This window comes from Cherax quadricarinatus, chromosome 68 (genome assembly GCF_038502225.1).
Source record: "Cherax quadricarinatus isolate ZL_2023a chromosome 68, ASM3850222v1, whole genome shotgun sequence".
Lineage (NCBI taxonomy): Eukaryota > Metazoa > Arthropoda > Malacostraca > Decapoda > Parastacidae > Cherax > Cherax quadricarinatus.
Window position 1 is genome coordinate 16133450 of NC_091359.1, and position 17787 is coordinate 16151236.

At 42.5% G+C, this 17787-nt stretch overlaps 2 protein-coding genes across 4 annotated transcripts in view; one reads left to right on the forward strand and one right to left on the reverse strand.

The window, feature by feature from the left end:
* Nucleotides 1-64, reverse strand: part of LOC128697734 (ectonucleoside triphosphate diphosphohydrolase 5) — a 108094-nt gene extending 108030 nt beyond the window's left edge. Inside the window, exon 1 of the mRNA XM_053789602.2 lies at nucleotides 46-64. The gene's annotated coding sequence lies outside the window, so the exon portion shown is untranslated. The remainder of the gene's footprint in view (nucleotides 1-45) is intronic.
* Nucleotides 1-17787, forward strand: part of Paip2 (polyA-binding protein interacting protein 2) — a 69023-nt gene that overhangs the window by 2126 nt on the left and 49110 nt on the right. For 2 of the 3 annotated variants that reach the window (XM_053789606.2, XM_053789608.1), the window contains exon 2: nucleotides 10291-10417. In XM_053789606.2, coding sequence (XP_053645581.1) covers nucleotides 10291-10417 — 127 coding nt within the window. Of the gene's footprint in view, nucleotides 1-10052; nucleotides 10125-10290; nucleotides 10418-17787 lie in introns of those variants that run through there. The other variant, XM_053789607.2, reaches the window with a different exon arrangement.

Here is a 17787-nt window from a genome sequence, read left to right on the forward strand (position 1 = left end):
TCCCTTCCACTACCTCCAACACCACAGTGTTGTCCCTTCCACTACCTCCAGCACCACTGGTGTTTTCACCACTGCAGTCCCTTCCACCACCACAGTGGTGTCTCCACCACCGTTTAGTCCCTTCGACCACCAACAGCACAGTGCTATCTCCACCACCGTGTTATCGAGTGAAGGATCGCCTTAGCTTGATCTTCTAGTGCTGTGCCTCAACAGCCAGAGGCACTGACAAGTGCCAAGGTACATGGCAGCAGCTGGCAGGGAGACCATCAAATATATACTGTGACATGAGCTACTGTGGCAACCATGCCAGCATCTCTAAATCCTCGCCCCAAGTTAACTCTAGGACGTGATCTCTAACTCAGTGGTCAGAACACTTGGCTCAGAGATGAAAATATATCTGGTTCACTGGCGATAAAGGGTATAAAATACCGACATGATGGAAAAGTACACACGAATGGCGTATAATGCGATACTTTACTGACTACGTGTCGTTCATATATATATATATATATATATATATATATATATATATATATATATATATATATATATATATATATATATATATATATATATATATATATATATATATATATATATATATATATATATATATATATATATATATATATATATATATATATATATATATATATGCAACCAATCCAGACAAGCGATCTTAACTATGCAAGACAAGCAACGGGGGGTGGAAATCTTTAACTCAAGTACTTTCACACTTCTCAGTGCGTCATTAGGAGCTATGCAATGTTGCAAGGGAGCAACTAAAGCAGGGGGAGTTTACTCACAGAGTAGTGCAGGTTTGTCACCGGCCGCAGCTTCACTTCTGAGAGAAGCTGCGGTCGGTGACACACCCGCACTACTCTACTATGAGTAAACCCACACTACTTTGCCATGAGTAAACCCGTACTACTCTGCTACGAGTAAATCCGCACTACTCCACTATGAGTAAACTCCCCCTACTTTAGTTGCTCCCTTTCAACATTGCATAGCTCCTAATGACGCACTGAGAAGTGTGAAAGTACTTGAGCTAAAGATTTCTACCCCCCGTGGCATGTCTTGCATATATATATATATATATATATATATATATATATATATATATATATATATATATATATATATATATATATATATATATGGCGAAGTGTATAGGCAAATTTCCTAGTACCCGTACTCACCTAGCATCCTCCAAGTGTACTCTAATTATTATTACATTCATTAAAAGCGCTAAACTCATAGGAGTCATACAAAGCCTGGAGGAATGAGAGGCATTCAGATCTGATCCAACAAGGAAAGCGCAAGTCCAGTTCTTTAGATCAAGAATAATGAATCCCCTCAGCTGCATCAAGGAGCCTCCCTTGGGCTAGTATACCATAATGCCGGTGTAATAATACGCTCCTAGAAATCTAAGGGGAAAATGCTGTAAATATATGAAACAGTATAACTGCTGAAGTTACATTCTGGGGGGAAATGCTAGAGGGAGAGGGTTTCGGGGGTCAACGCCCCCCGCTGCCCGGTCTGTGACCAGGCCTCACGGTGGATCAGGGCCTGATCAACCAGGCTGTTACTGTTGGCCGCACGTAAACCAACGTACGAACCACAGCCCAGCTGATCAGGTAGTGGAGTTATTCAGGTGTGTTATATTTGCATATTGCAGCGTATCTGATGATGGTAATTTTGTTTACCATATCGGTCTACCCACATTCACCATTATTCATTCTATAACTGTCTTGCCAGAAGTGCATGAACATCGCTATTAAGTCGACTCTACAAACTATATTTAGATGTAGGTACTGCAACACTCACTCCAGGATTCTAGACCAGCTAACCGCATTTCCTATATCTCTCACCCCCTCTCTGTCTTCGCATCTAGGACACGTCTCACTCATGGAGAGGCGCCCAGTACCACTGTGAGAATTGTCAAGTTCCAATATCAATTTACCTTAATTTATTAGACTTCTGTTTACCAGCAAGCATGCAGAATTTACTTCCGACGTCGTCACTGCTCTAACGCCTTTACTTTATCTTCCCTCCTCGCTGACATCCCCACCTTTGACCTAGACTCCCTCTTTGGCCTTTTGTCAGTAACAGTTTCATTACGCCAAGTACTTCATAAATAGCAAAAAAAAAAAAAAAAAAAAAAAAAAAGGCACGATACCGTGACCGGAACGATACCTGGAGTTTACCTGGAGAGAGTTTCGGGGGTCAACGCCCCCGCGGCCCGGTCTGTGACCAGGCCTCCTGGTGGATCAGCGCCTGATCAACCAGGCTGTTGCTGCTGGCTGCACGCAAACCAACGTACGAGCCACAGCCCGGCTGATCAGGAACTGCCTTTAGGTGCTTGTCCAGTGCCAGCTTGAAGACTGCCAGGGGTCTGTTGGTAATCCCCCTTATGTGTGCTGGGAGGCAGTTGAACAGTCTCGGTCCCCTGACACTTATTGTATGGTCTCTTAACGTGCTAGTGACACCCCTGCTTTTCATTGGGGGGATGGTGCATCGTCTGCCAAGTCTTTTGCTTTCGTAGTGAGTGATTTTCGTGTGCAAGTTCGGTACTAGTCCCTCTAGGATTTTCCAGGTGTATATAATCATGTATCTCTCCCTCCTGCGTTCCAGGGAATACAGGTTTAGAAACCTCAAGCGCTCCCAGTAATTGAGGTGTTTTATCTCCGTTATGCGCGCCGTGAAAGTTCTCTGTACATTTTCTAGGTCGGCAATTTCACCTGCCTTGAAAGGTGCTGTTAGAGTGCAGCAATATTCCAGCCTAGATAGAACAAGTGACCTGAAGAGTGTCATCATGGGCTTGGCCTCCCTAGTTTTGAAGGTTCTCATTATCCATCCTGTCATTTTTCTAGCAGATGCGATTGATACAATGTTATGGTCCTTGAAGGTGAGATCCTCCGACATAATCACTCCCAGGTCTTTGACGTTGGTGTTTCGCTCTATTTTGTGGCCAGAATTTGTTTTGTACTCTGATGAAGATTTAATTTCCTCATGTTTACCATATCTGAGTAATTGAAATTTCTCATCGTTGAACTTCATATTGTTTTCTGCAGCCCACTGAAAGATTTGGTTGATGTCCGCCTGGAGCCTTGCAGTGTCTGCAAATAACCTGAAACATCGTCATAGCTCCTCTCTTCCATGTGCGGGTTATTAGTGTATCGCCAAGTACTTCCTTTAGCACTCCTCACCGCCCTTCCTAACTCTACTTCTGTTATACTCTTCACCCTCGCTGATCTATGATCCGGCACATTACACCTTTTATCACATCCTACCTTGCAGCGCTGTACCCTTATCGGTTTATGAGTATAATAAAAATAATATATCCCTCATCCACAGGATAAGTATTGGATATTTAACTATATTCCTTCATGAATGTTACCTTGCTCACGCTCTTACTGTTCGCCAAATGCCTTGAAACCACCTTATTTTCCAATCTAATACGCTCATACGCCAACTGGATGCTCAAACTATACCATTTAGAAGTACATTCACTCCAATCCTTGATGATAATGAGGATATAAAAGAAATTAGGATAGTAGATAATAGATCTTTTGTGTATCGCCAAGTACTTCCTTTAGGAGCTCTGGTGGTTAAAGGCTCTCGCTTCACACGGTGAGGGCCTGGGTTTGATTCCCAGCCAGAGTAGAAACATTGGGCGTGTTTCTTTCCACCTGTTGTCTATGTTCCCCATCAGTAAAATGGGTACCTGGGTGTTAGTCGACTGGTGTGGGTCGCATCCTGGGACAAAACTGATCTAATTTGCCAGAAATGCTCAGCATAACAAGCGGCTTTCTATATAGTAGTATGTCACTGATGTCAGCTAGACCTGTATACCTTGTACATGTACTTGTAGTAAATATTATTATTATTATAATTATCAAGACACCAGATCAGTTACTGCGAAGGTTTAAGGTAAATAGGGAAGTAGATGCAGTGTAGACATTGGGAAGCGGAGAGGGCTGCATTTCAGGGTTAATAACCTCAAAGTTGAAGCACCTAAAACAAGAACGAAGAAAAGGGCATCTTGAAGAAGGGAAAGAGGAGCAACAGATGTGTGGGTATATGTAGACACGGGTTGGTTCTTGGTATTTATTTTTTTATTTATTTATTATAAATTTGTGCACACATACAGAGGTACAAAAAAATACAGATAAGAGCAGTATGCCAAAGCCACTTATACTATGCATAGCATTACGGGCTGGCTTAAAATTAACTTAAGATTAATTAAGCAATGATGAAGTCAGTGATAAAACATTAATGTAAACAGATTACTATAAAGCACAAGTGAGTATTACAAAGACAGGTCATATGAAGGATTCTGTTAGGTAGTGTATTTAAAAAATAATAAAGTTAGATTGGGTTTTAGGTTTAACATTTATGTGATATAATTGTGAGAAACATTTAAGATATACAATTTATAAGGTTCAGTTATTCAGTATTTATTTGGTTTTGGGTGAGTAAGTGATCTTTGAGTAGAGACTTGAATTTATAAACAGGTAGTGTTTCTTTTATATTTACAGGTAATGAATTCCAGATTTTAGGGCCTTTTATGTGCATTGAGTTTTTGCATAGTGTGAGATGAACACGAGGAACATCAAAGAGTGATCTGTGCCTTGTGTTATGGTCATGTGTTCTGTTGAGGTTGGCAAGATGTTTGAGGGGAGGGTTAATATCAGAGTTAAGTGTTCTATGTATGTAATAGGTGCAGTAATAAGTATGGATGTTTTGTATGGTGAGTAGGTTTAGTGTATTGAATATTGGTGGAGTGTGCTGCCTGTAGTGAGAATTTGTTATCATTCTAACTGCAGCCTTTTGTTGGGTAATTAGTGGTCTGAGATGGTTAACTGTTGTTGAGCCCCATGCACAAATTCCATAGGTGAGATAGGGGTATGTCACACATTTCGTCAGTGATGAGTCGTATTCAAGACAAAGATTTATTTCAGCATGATACAATGTTTGTATAGGGATGGATGGCATTTTGGCTGTACATGTAGAAAGCCCATTGTTATGCAAAGCATTTCTATGAAAGGGGCTTCCCAAATCGCTTAAGAATCGTGGTGCAAATTGTTGCTTTTGGGAGTTTAGTAAATATAGTACATTTATATAAAAGTACCACAGTAAAAATAGGAAAAACACCTAAGCGCTTTCAATAGTTTACACTGCGGTTTACCCCGTGGCCTGGTGGCAAAAGCTCTCGCTTCACATGGTGACTGTCCGGGTTCAATTCCCGGCGAAGGGGTGGAAACATTGGACGTGTTTCCTAGACTGGTTGTCTATGTTCCCCATCAGTAAAATGGATACCTGGGTGTTAGTCAACTGGTGTGGGTCGCATCCTGGGGAAAAAATGACCTAATTTGCCCGAAATGCTCTGCATAACAAAGCTGCTTTCATAGAAAACCTGGAAGCTTTCTACAACAGATGGGAACATAAAAAGTCCGGGCTGAATGGTACTGCCCTTGATACTGGCCATGTAGTCACAAACTGTAAGGCTGGAGGTGATGTCCTGGTAGTCAGTAAATGTAGGGCTGATAGTGCTGTCCTGGGAGACAGTAATGGTGAAGCTGGAGGTGCTGTCCTGGGAGACAGTAATGGTGAAGCTGGAGGTGCTGTCCTGGGAGACAGTAATGGTGAAGCTGGAGATACTGTCCTGGGAGACAGTAATGGGGAAGCTGGAGGTGCTGTCCTGGGAGACAGAAATGGTGAAGCTGGAGATACTGTCCTGGTAGACAGTAATGGTGAAGCTGGAGATTTTGTCCAGGTAGTCGGGAATTATACGCAGGAAGGAATACATATAAATGACCTCATAGAGGACAGGAGCCATAGTAGGGAAACAAGTGTAGTCAAAGATAAGATAAAACCAATATTGCAAACCAGAAATACCGCAGGAAATAGCAAACAAGAGGACTCCAATAGCAATAGTGAGGATAAATTACCAAAAACAACTGGTGGGAGCTCCATTGTTGGTGCTAGGGAGGATAGGAATAAGACAGGGAAACATGCACCAACAGGGAATACAGTCACAGAAACCCAAGGCAAACGGAAACCAAGCCTGTGCACATACTATGCACTTGGTATCTGCTGGCATGGGAAATCTGGAAAAACAGATGGGACATGCAACTATGACCACCCTAGAAAATGTCATGCCCATATGACAACAGGAAAATGCAAACTCCCTTCCTGTAAGCTTTTTCACCCTGAAATGTGTACCTCTTCAGTACAGGAAAGACTGTGCTATAACTTAAATTGCCAGGCATACCATCTAAAGGGGACAAAAAGATACAAAACATCCAGGCCATGGGAAAACCTGGGTAGCCACAGCCACTCAAGAGGGAGAGGTTTTTTAGTGCCAGGAAGGAAAAAAAACTGGCAGGAAATGGCAGAAATCGTACACCAAATCCAGTCATTCCTGGAGTGGAACCACAGTCGATGGCCTCCACTCCAAACCAACAGATACAGATACTAATGCCGGAAAAAAAATCCCCCCCCAGTACCAACAATACCACCAGTCCGATAACATTCTTCTTTGCAAATATACAGGGTCTAAAGCCAGCAATAAACAACAAAATACCTTTCATCCGTGGACTGCTTGCAGAGGCAAAGGCAATGTTCGCGGCTTTCACTGAGACCCACATAAAGGATCACTTGGACAACGAAATATGGATCCCAGGTTACAACCTATACAGATGTGACAGAGTGAACAGGCAAAAGGGGGGGGGTTGGCCTGTACATTGCAGAGTCACTTGTTTGCACAGAACTGCTTAATGCCTCAAATGACGTAGTGGAAGTTTTAGCAGTAAAGGTCGAGAACCAAAACCTAGTCATTGTGGTAGTCTACAAGCCTCCGGATGCAACATCCCAGCAATTCCAGGAACAGCTGTTAAAAATTGACCACTGTCTGGAAAATCTTCCAGCTCCTGCACCCAACATCTTGCTCCTGGGGGATTTCAACTTAAGGCACCTAAAATGGAGGAATATAGCAAATAATATTGTTGCAGTAATAACACCAGGAGGCAGCTCTGATGAAAACTCACACTCACACGAGCTTTTAAATCTCTGCACAAAATTCAATTTAAACCAGCAAATAATAGAGCCTACTAGACTGGAGAATACACTAGACCTCATCTTCACTAACAATGATGATCTGATAAGAAATGTCACCATATCAAAAACAATATACTCAGATCACAACATAATTGAGGTTCAGACATGTATGCGTGGAGCCTCAGACCGACAAAATGAGACTAGTCACGAGGGAGCATTCACCAAATTCAACTTCAATAACAAAAACATAAAGTGGGACCAAGTAAACCAAGTCCTAACCGATATAAGCTGGGAAGATATACTAAGCAACACAGACCCAAACTTATGCCTAGAACAGATTAACTCGGTGGCACTCGATGTATGCACAAGGCTTATTCCTCTAAGAAAAAGGAGGAGTAGATGTAAAATAGAAAGAGACAGGCGCTCCCTTTACAGGCGACGGAAAAGAATAACAGAGCGGCTAAAAGAGGTCAATATATCAGAAATGCGCAGGGAGACACTGGTCAGAGAAATAGCAAGCATCGAACTTAAGCTAAAAGAATCCTTTAGGAGTCAGGAATCGCGGGAAGAACTAAAAGCCATAAATGAAATCGAAAGAAACCCAAAGTATTTCTTCTCCTATGCCAAATCAAAATCGAGAACAACGTCCAGTATTGGGCCCCTACTTAAACAAGATGGGTCCTACACAGATGACAGCAAGGAAATGAGTGAGCTACTCAAGTCCCAATATGACTCAGTTTTTAGCAAGCCGCTAACCAGACTGAGAGTCGAAGATCAAAATGAATTTTTTATGAGAGAGCCACAAAATTTGATTAACACAAGCCTATCCGATGTTATCCTGACGCCAAATGACTTCGAACAGGCGATAAATGACATGCCCATGCACTCTGCCCCAGGGCCAGACTCATGGAACTCTGTGTTCATCAAGAACTGCAAGAAGCCCCTATCACGAGCCTTTTCCATCCTATGGAGAGGGAGCATGGACACGGGGGTCGTCCCTCAGTTACTAAAAACAACAGACATAGCCCCACTCCACAAAGGGGGCAGTAAAGCAACAGCAAAGAACTACAGACCAATAGCACTAACATCCCATATCATAAAAATCTTTGAAAGGGTCCTAAGAAGCAAGATCACCACCCATCTAGAAACCCATCAGTTACACAACCCAGGGCAACATGGGTTTAGAACAGGTCGCTCCTGTCTGTCTCAACTACTGGATCACTACGACAAGGTCCTAAATGCACTAGAAGACAAAAAGAATGCAGATGTAATATATACAGACTTTGCAAAAGCCTTCGACAAGTGTGACCATGGCGTAATAGCGCACAAAATGCGCGCTAAAGGAATAACAGGAAAAGTTGGTCGATGGATCTATAATTTCCTCACTAACAGAACACAGAGAGTAGTCGTCAACAGAGTAAAGTCCGAGGCAGCTACGGTGAAAAGCTCTGTTCCACAAGGCACAGTACTAGCTCCCATCTTGTTCCTCATCCTCATATCCGACATAGACAAGGATGTCAGCCACAGCACCGTGTCTTCCTTTGCAGATGACACCCGAATCTGCATGACAGTGTCTTCCATTGCAGACACTGCAAGGCTCCAGGCGGACATCAACCAAATCTTTCAGTGGGCTGCAGAAAACAATATGAAGTTCAACGATGAGAAATTTCAATTACTCAGATATGGTAAACATGAGGAAATTAAATCTTCATCAGAGTACAAAACAAATTCTGGCCACAAAATAGAGCGAAACACCAACGTCAAAGACCTGGGAGTGATTATGTCGGAGGATCTCACCTTCAAGGACCATAACATTGTATCAATCGCATCTGCTAGAAAAATGACAGGATGGATAATGAGAACCTTCAAAACTAGGGAGGCCAAGCCCATGATGACACTCTTCAGGTCACTTGTTCTATCTAGGCTGGAATATTGCTGCACTCTAACAGCACCTTTCAAGGCAGGTGAAATTGCCGACCTAGAAAATGTACAGAGAACTTTCACGGCGCGCATAACGGAGATAAAACACCTCAATTACTGGGAGCGCTTGAGGTTTCTAAACCTGTATTCCCTGGAACGCAGGAGGGAGAGATACATGATTATATACACCTGGAAAATCCTAGAGGGACTAGTACCGAACTTGCACACGAAAATCACTCACTACGAAAGCAAAAGACTTGGCAGACGATGCACCATCCCCCCAATGAAAAGCAGGGGTGTCACTAGCACGTTAAGAGACCATACAATAAGTGTCAGGGGACCGAGACTGTTCAACTGCCTCCCAGCACACATAAGGGGGATTACCAACAGACCCCTGGCAGTCTTCAAGCTGGCACTGGACAAGCACCTAAAGGCAGTTCCTGATCAGCCGGGCTGTGGCTCGTACGTTGGTTTGCGTGCAGCCAGCAGCAACAGCCTGGTTGATCAGGCGCTGATCCACCAGGAGGCCTGGTCACAGACCGGGCCGCGGGGGCGTTGACCCCCGAAACTCTCTCCAGGTAAACTCCAGGTAATAACAAGGTTTTTTTTTACATAGTAGTATGTCATTTATTTGTCAGCTGAGCCTGTATACATTGTACATGCACTTGTAGAAATTAAGATTATTATTATTATTATTATTATTATTATTATTATTATTATTATTATTATTATTATTATTATTATTATTATTATTATTATTACTAGAGGGATTAGTACCAAACTTGCACACGTAAATCACTCCCTATGAAAGCAAAAGACTTGGCAGATGATGCAACATTCCCCCCCAGTGAAAAACAGGGGCGTCACTAGCACGATAAGAGACAACACAATAAGTGTCAGGGGCCCAAGACTGTTCAACTGCCTCCCAGCATACATAAGGGGGATTATCAATAGACCCCTGGCTGTCTTTAAGAAGGCACTGGACAGGCACCTAAAGTCAGTACCTGACCAGCCGGGCTGTGGCTCGTACGTCGAGTTGCGTGCGGCCAACAGTAACAGCCTGGTTGATCAGGCCCTGAACCACCATGAGGCCTGGTCGCAGACCTAGCCGCGGGGGCGCTGACCCCCGAAACCCTCTCCAGGTATGATAATTTATACAATTGTATTTATGTGTACATGTACCCAAATAAACTTACTTATATTAACTAACCACACCAGGTAACTTACATATATATTACTATGTATGGTAATTTATGTAACAGTATTTATGTGTACCTGAACCTAAATAAACATATAATAAATTCAAAGGTTGGCGGTGGTGTGCGAGGTTGCAACAGATGGCAGCACTCACCACAGAAACACAACACTACGCCATTGTCACTCCGCTCAGCAGGGACATTACCGTCTCTTACTTCATTATTACCAAGCACAGCACGTAAGTACCCACTGTGAGAACTGTTCCAGGTATACTCGGTGCCTGGCACTGGGTATCAAGCCCCGTCAGCGGTGTGATAGATAGGGAGAAATGGAATTATCGGGTGTGGGGGTGAAGCGAGCTTGTCACTTTCAACAGCTGGAAGGTCATTATGTGGGAAGACTAATGCATCTGGGGGCATTATTTTCCGTCGTCGGGTAATAATTGGAGAGTCACTGCTCCTAGAAGGGATTAAGTGCCTGGAGGGACGGTACTTCATTGTGAATGGGAATATAGCGTCACATTATTAGGGAGTTTTTCTGTTTTGTTCCAGATATGAAAGTATTGACCTGAGGGTCATTAGCATATGTCACGACACAGGGATTGTTTGACACATGATAGATATTGGTTATTTGTTAGGGATGTGAATCTGGGTCATCATTAACATATTGCACCCGAGTTGATATTATGCCATATTATATCTGAATTATTATTAAGGCATTACGCCTGGGTTATAATATGACGTGTTTAGGATTTTGTTCAGATTATTAACCTGGAGGGTTAACCCAATAAAATCCATGTGTCATCTTATTTTCAATGGGGTCCTGTATCCATTTTCCCCAGGATACAATTTACCGCAGTCTACTAACACATTACTTGTTTGATAACCCGAAAGTCCTTACTGAGAACCTTCAAGACTCTGCTGAGGGGATCCATAGTACCCTCAGGCACTCCTTTGCTACAGTAGCTGCTTCATCATCTGACTCTCTTTCAGGACTATGTCCATGCTGCAGAAAATTGCCACTGTGTGTGTCTGTGTCTGTGTCTGTCTGTGTGTCTGTCTGCAGCGCTGTATAGTCCTTGTGGCTTAGCGCTTCTTTTCTGATTATAATAATAATAATAATAATGTGTGTGTCTGTCTGTCTGTCTGTCTGTCTGTCTGTCTGTCTGTCTGTCTGTCTGTCTGTCTGTCTGTCACAGACAGAGTTAATTTTGGTATTTCTTAAATGCTCGTCACTACAAGTAACCTTAGTACCGTCCTGTTATAACCAGCAAACTACTAGGAAGGAACAGCATTCACTAAGACATGAAGTGGACAAAAATATTGCAGCAATTTTGCAAGTGTGTAAATGTATATGTTTGATTCCCGAAAGGCTTTACTGAGAACCTTCAAGACTCCACTGACCATGTTACTCTTGTGGGTTTAGTGCTTAGTTTTGATTATCATAATAATACTAACACATAGGTACCTACTTGCCACTAAGTGAACAGGGGCAGCAGATGTAAGGAAACATGCCCACTGTTTCATCCATACTGGGGAGCAATCCCTGGTCCCTTGGGGTGTGAGCTGAGGATGCTGTCTGCTGAGCCATGAGTGCTTAATTACACCTGGGTTATGACACTACACCTTAGTATGATGCATTATACCTGGTTCATTATTTTGATACATGACACCTGTTACTATTATGACATACTACTACTGAGTTGCTGCAGCATAACACCTAGAGGGTTATGACATTATACCTGAAGGGGTTATTATGACGTGGAAGGTTATGACATTATATCTGGAGGGGTTATTATGGCATTATACCTGGAAGGGTTATTATGGCATTATGACACACCTGGTGGCCTGGTGGATAATGCTCTCCTTCACACAGCGAGGGTCAGGGTTCGATTCCCAGCCAGGGTAGAAATATTGGGCACTGGACAAGCACCTAAAGTCAGTTCCTGATCAGCCGGGCTGTGGCTCGTACGTTGGTTTGCGTGCAGCCAGCAGCAACAGCCTGGTTGATCAGGCGCTGATCCACCAGGAGGCCTGGTCACAGACCGGGCCGCGGGGGCGTTGACCCCCGAAACTCTCTCCAGGTAAACACCTGTTGTCTGTGTTCACCCATCAGTAAAATGGGTACCTGGGTTTTAGTCAGCTGGTGTGGGTCGCATCCTGGAACCCTGACCTAATTTGCCCGAAATGCTCAGCATAACAGGGATAACAGGGATATCTTGCTACTCCTACTTACACTTTGGTCACACTTCACAGACACGCACATGCATATATATATATACATACATCTAGGTTTTTCTCCTTTTTCTAAATAGCTCTTGTTCTTTTTTATTTCTTCTATTGTCCATGGGGAAGTGGAAAAGAATCTTTCCTCCGTAAGCCATGCGTGTCGTATGAGGCGACTAAAATGCCGGGAGCAATGGGCTAGTAACCCCTTCTCCTGTATACATTTACTAAAAAAGAGAAGAAGAAAAACTTTATAAAACTGGGTTGCTTAAATGTGCGTGGATGTAGTGCGGATGACAAGAAACAGATGATTGCTGATGTTATGAATGAAAAGAAGTTGGATGTCCTGGCCCTAAGCGAAACAAAGCTGAAGGGGGTAGGAGAGTTTCAGTGGGGGGAAATAAATGGGATTAAATCTGGAGTATCTGAGAGAGTTAGAGCAAAGGAAGGGGTAGCAGTAATGTTAAATGATCAGTTATGGAAGGAGAAAAGAGAATATGAATGTGTAAATTCAAGAATTATGTGGATTAAAGTAAAGGTTGGATGCGAGAAGTGGGTCATAATAAGCGTGTATGCACCTGGAGAAGAGAGGAATGCAGAGGAGAGAGAGAGATTTTGGGAGATGTTAAGTGAATGTATAGGAGCCTTTGGATTATGTATTGGTAGATAAAAGACTGTTGAGTAGACTTCAGGATGTACATGTTTATAGAGGGGCCACAGATATATCAGATCACTTTCTAGTTGTAGCTACACTGAGAGTAAAAGGTAGATGGGATACAAGGAGAATAGAAGCATCAGGGAAGAGAGAGGTGAAGGTTTATAAACTAAAAGAGGAGGCAGTTAGGGTAAGATATAAACAGCTATTGGAGGATAGATGGGCTAATGAGAGCATAGGCAATGGGGTCGAAGAGGTATGGGGTAGGTTTAAAAATGTAGTGTTAAAATGTTCAGCAGAAGTTTGTGGTTACAGGAAAGTGGGTGCAGGAGGGAAGAGGAGCGATTGGTGGAATGATGATGTAAAGAGAGTAGTAAGGGAGAAAAAGTTAGCATATGAGAAGTTTTTACAAAGTAGAAGTGATGCAAGGAGGGAAGAGTATATGGAGAAAAAGAGAGAAGTTAAGAGAGTGGTGAAGCAATGTAAAAAGAGAGCAAATGAGAGAGTGGGTGAGATGTTATCAACAAATTTTGTTGAAAATAAGAAAAAGTTTTGGAGTGAGATTAACAAGTTAAGAAAGCCTAGAGAACAAATGGATTTGTCAGTTAAAAATAGGAGAGGAGAGTTATTAAATGGAGAGTTAGAGGTATTGGGAAGATGGAGGGAATATTTTGAGGAATTGTTAAATGTTGATGAAGATAGGGAAGCTGTGATTTCGTGTATAGGGCAAGGAGGAATAACATCTTGTAGGAGTGAGGAAGAGCCAGTTGTGAGTGTGGGGGAAGTTCGTGAGGCAGTAGGTAAAATGAAAGGGGGTAAGGCAGCCGGGATTGATGGGATAAAGATAGAAATGTTAAAAGCAGGTGGGGATATAGTTTTGGAGTGGTTGGTGCAATTATTTAATAAATGTATGGAAGAGGGTAAGGTACCTAGGGATTGGCAGAGAGCATGCATAGTTCCTTTGTATAAAGGCAAAGGGGATAAAAGAGAGTGCAAAAATTATAGGGGGATAAGTCTGTTGAGTGTACCTGGTAAGGTGTATGGTAGAGTTATAATTGAAAGAATTAAGAGTAAGACGGAGAATAGGATAGCAGATGAACAAGGAGGCTTTAGGAAAGGTAGGGGGTGTGTGGACCAGGTGTTTACAGTGAAACATATAAGTGAACAGTATTTAGATAAGGCTAAAGAGGTCTTTGTGGCATTTATGGATTTGGAAAAGGCGTATGACAGGGTGGATAGGGGGGCAATGTGGCAGATGTTGCAAGTGTATGGTGTAGGAGGTAGGTTACTGAAAGCAGTGAAGAGTTTTTACGAGGATAGTGAGGCTCAAGTTAGAGTATGTAGGAAAGAGGGAAATTTTTTCCCAGTAAAAGTAGGCCTTAGACAAGGATGTGTGATGTCACCGTGGTTGTTTAATATATTTATAGATGGGGTTGTAAGAGAAGTAAATGCGAGGGTCTTGGCAAGAGGCGTGGAGTTAAAAGATAAAGAATCACACACAAAGTGGGAGTTGTCACAGCTGCTCTTTGCTGATGACACTGTGCTCTTGGGAGATTCTGAAGAGAAGTTGCAGAGATTGGTGGATGAATTTGGTAGGGTCTGCAAAAGAAGAAAATTAAAGGTGAATACAGGAAAGAGTAAGGTTATGAGGATAACAAAAAGATTAGGTGATGAAAGATTGAATATCAGATTGGAGGGAGAGAGTATGGAGGAGGTGAACGTATTCAGATATTTGGGAGTGGACGTGTCAGCGGATGGGTCTATGAAAGATGAGGTGAATCATAGAATTGATGAGGGAAAAAGAGTGAGTGGTGCACTTAGGAGTCTGTGGAGACAAAGAACTTTGTCCTTGGAGGCAAAGAGGGGAATGTATGAGAGTATAGTTTTACCAACGCTCTTATATGGGTGTGAAGCGTGGGTGATGAATGTTGCAGCGAGGAGAAGGCTGGAGGCAGTGGAGATGTCATGTCTGAGGGCAATGTGTGGTGTGAATATAATGCAGAGAATTCGTAGTTTGGAAGTTAGGAGGAGGTGCGGGATTACCAAAACTGTTGTCCAGAGGGCTGAGGAAGGGTTGTTGAGGTGGTTCGGACATGTAGAGAGAATGGAGCGAAACAGAATGACTTCAAGAGTGTATCAGTCTGTAGTGGAAGGAAGCCGGGGTAGGGGTCGGCCTAGGAAGGGTTGGAGGGAGGGGGTAAAGGAGGTTTTGTGTGCGAGGGGCTTGGACTTCCAGCAGGCATGCGTGAGCGTGTTTGATAGGAGTGAATGGAGACAAATGGTTTTTAATACTTGACGTGCTGTTGGAGTGTGAGCAAAGTAACATTTATGAAGGGATTCAGGGAAACCGGCAGGCCGGACTTGAGTCCTGGAGATGGGAAGTACAGTGCCTGCACTCTGAAGGAGGGGTGTTAATGTTGCAGTTTAAAAACTGTAGTGTAAAGCACCCTTCTGGCAAGACAGTGATGGAGTGAATGATGGTGAAAGTTTTTCTTTTTCGGGCCACCCTGCCTTGGTGGGAATCGGCCAGTGTGATAATAAAAAAAATAATAAGGGGCTTTTTGTATAGTAGTATGTTATTGATGTCAGCTAGGCCTGTATACCATGTACATGTACTTGTAGTAAATAATTATTACTATTATGACATACCTGGAGGGTTATGACATGGTGGGTTATTATGACATACCTGGAGGGTTATTATGCCATTATACCTGGAGGGTTATTATGCCATTGTACCTGGAGGGTTATTATGCCATTGTACCTGGAGGGCTATTATGCCATTGTACCTGGAGGGTTATTATGCCATTGTACCTGGAGGGTTATTATGCCATTGTACCTGGAGGGGTATTATGCCATTGTACCTGGAGGGGTATTATGACATTATACCTGGAGGGGTATTATGACATTATACCTGGAGGGGTATTATGACATTATACCTGGAGGGGTATTATGACATTATACCTGGAGGGGTATTATGACATTATACCTGGAGGGGTATTATGACATTATACCTGGAGGGGTATTATGACATTATACCTGGAGGGGTATTATGACATTATACCTGGAGCAGTATTATGACATTATACCTGGAGGGGTATTATGACATTATACCTGGAGCAGTATTATGACATTATACCTGGAGGGGTATTATGACATTATACCTGGAGGGGTATTATGACATTATACCTGGAGGGGTATTATGACTTTATACCTGGAGGGGTATTATGACATTATACCTGGAGGGGTATTATGACATTATACCTGGAGGGGTATTATGACATACCTGGAGGGGTATTATGACATTATACCTGGAGGGGTATTATGACATAACTGGTGGGGTGTTATGACATAACTGGAGGGGTATTATGACATGGGTGGTCCGGTGGCCTGGTGGCTAAAGCTCCCGCTTCACACACGGAGGGCCCGGGTTCGATTCCCGGCGGGTGGAAACATTTCGACACGTTTCCTTACACCTATTGTCCTGTTCACCTAGCAGCAAATAGGTACCTGGGTGTTAGTCGACTGGTGTGGGTCGCATCCTGGGGGACAAGATTAAGGACCCCAATGGAAATAAGTTAGACAGTCCTCGATGACGCACTGACTTTCTTGGGTTATCCTGGGTGGCTAACCCTCCGGGGTTAAAAATCCGAACGAAATCTTATCTTATCTTATCTTATCTTATGACATTGTACCTGGAGGGGTATTATGACATTATACCTGGAGGGGTATTATGACATTATACCTGGAGGGGTATTATGACATTATACCTGGAGGGGTATTATGACATTATACCTGGAGGGTTATAGCATACTTAGAGGGTTATGTTATACCTGGAGGGTTATTATGACATATTTAGAGGGTTATCACATACCTGGAGGGTTATGACATGACTGGAGGGTTATTATATACCCGGAGGGTTATTATATATACCTGGAGGGTTATTATGACGTTATACCTGGATGATTATTATGACATTAAACGTGAATGGTTATTATGACATTGTATATAAACCTGGTTCATTATTTCTGTATTTTCCACTTGTATCTTTATTATGGCATTGGTATACACCTGATGGGCCATTAGGTATGTGTCATAATAATGACAAATACGTAGGTCATTATTACACATTAGAAATTTAAAGGGCCATTACTGCATGACAGGACAAATTACTGGAAGGTTCTGTACTATAATGCACAACATGCTTTGTGAAGCACAGACTAATAAATAAGTTTATTTTTTCTCTCTGACTTGTTAAATGCTTGAGTAAAAAACTGTCCAATACTCTAGTCATTCTGTAGTTTAGAGGGCCAGGAGGAGAAACAAAAGAAACCCATAAGTTTAGAAGACATGCTAGACCATTAATAGAGACATAGTTCTGTAGGTGTTGAGAGAAAAGTGAGAGCCAGGCAAACCTCATTGGACAATCACTGGCTGTCTGGTAGTGGGCAAGAGGTAATGAAACAATGCCAAGTCTCAGAAGTGTCCTGATGGGCATCTTGGGCAGAGTGAACAAATCAACTGGGGAGGAAAAAGGAAAGTTTTTTTTTTTTACCAAGAAATGACGGGAAGGGAAAGAAGAGAAGTTACGGGCAAAGACACATTTGAGGAATGGCTAATTTATTCAGTCTGAATTATATATCATACATTATTATAATCTAGAGTACAGTTGTTAATTTTTAACATAGAAGCTGTTCAAATATAAATGCCTACATCTTTGCCTTTAAATAG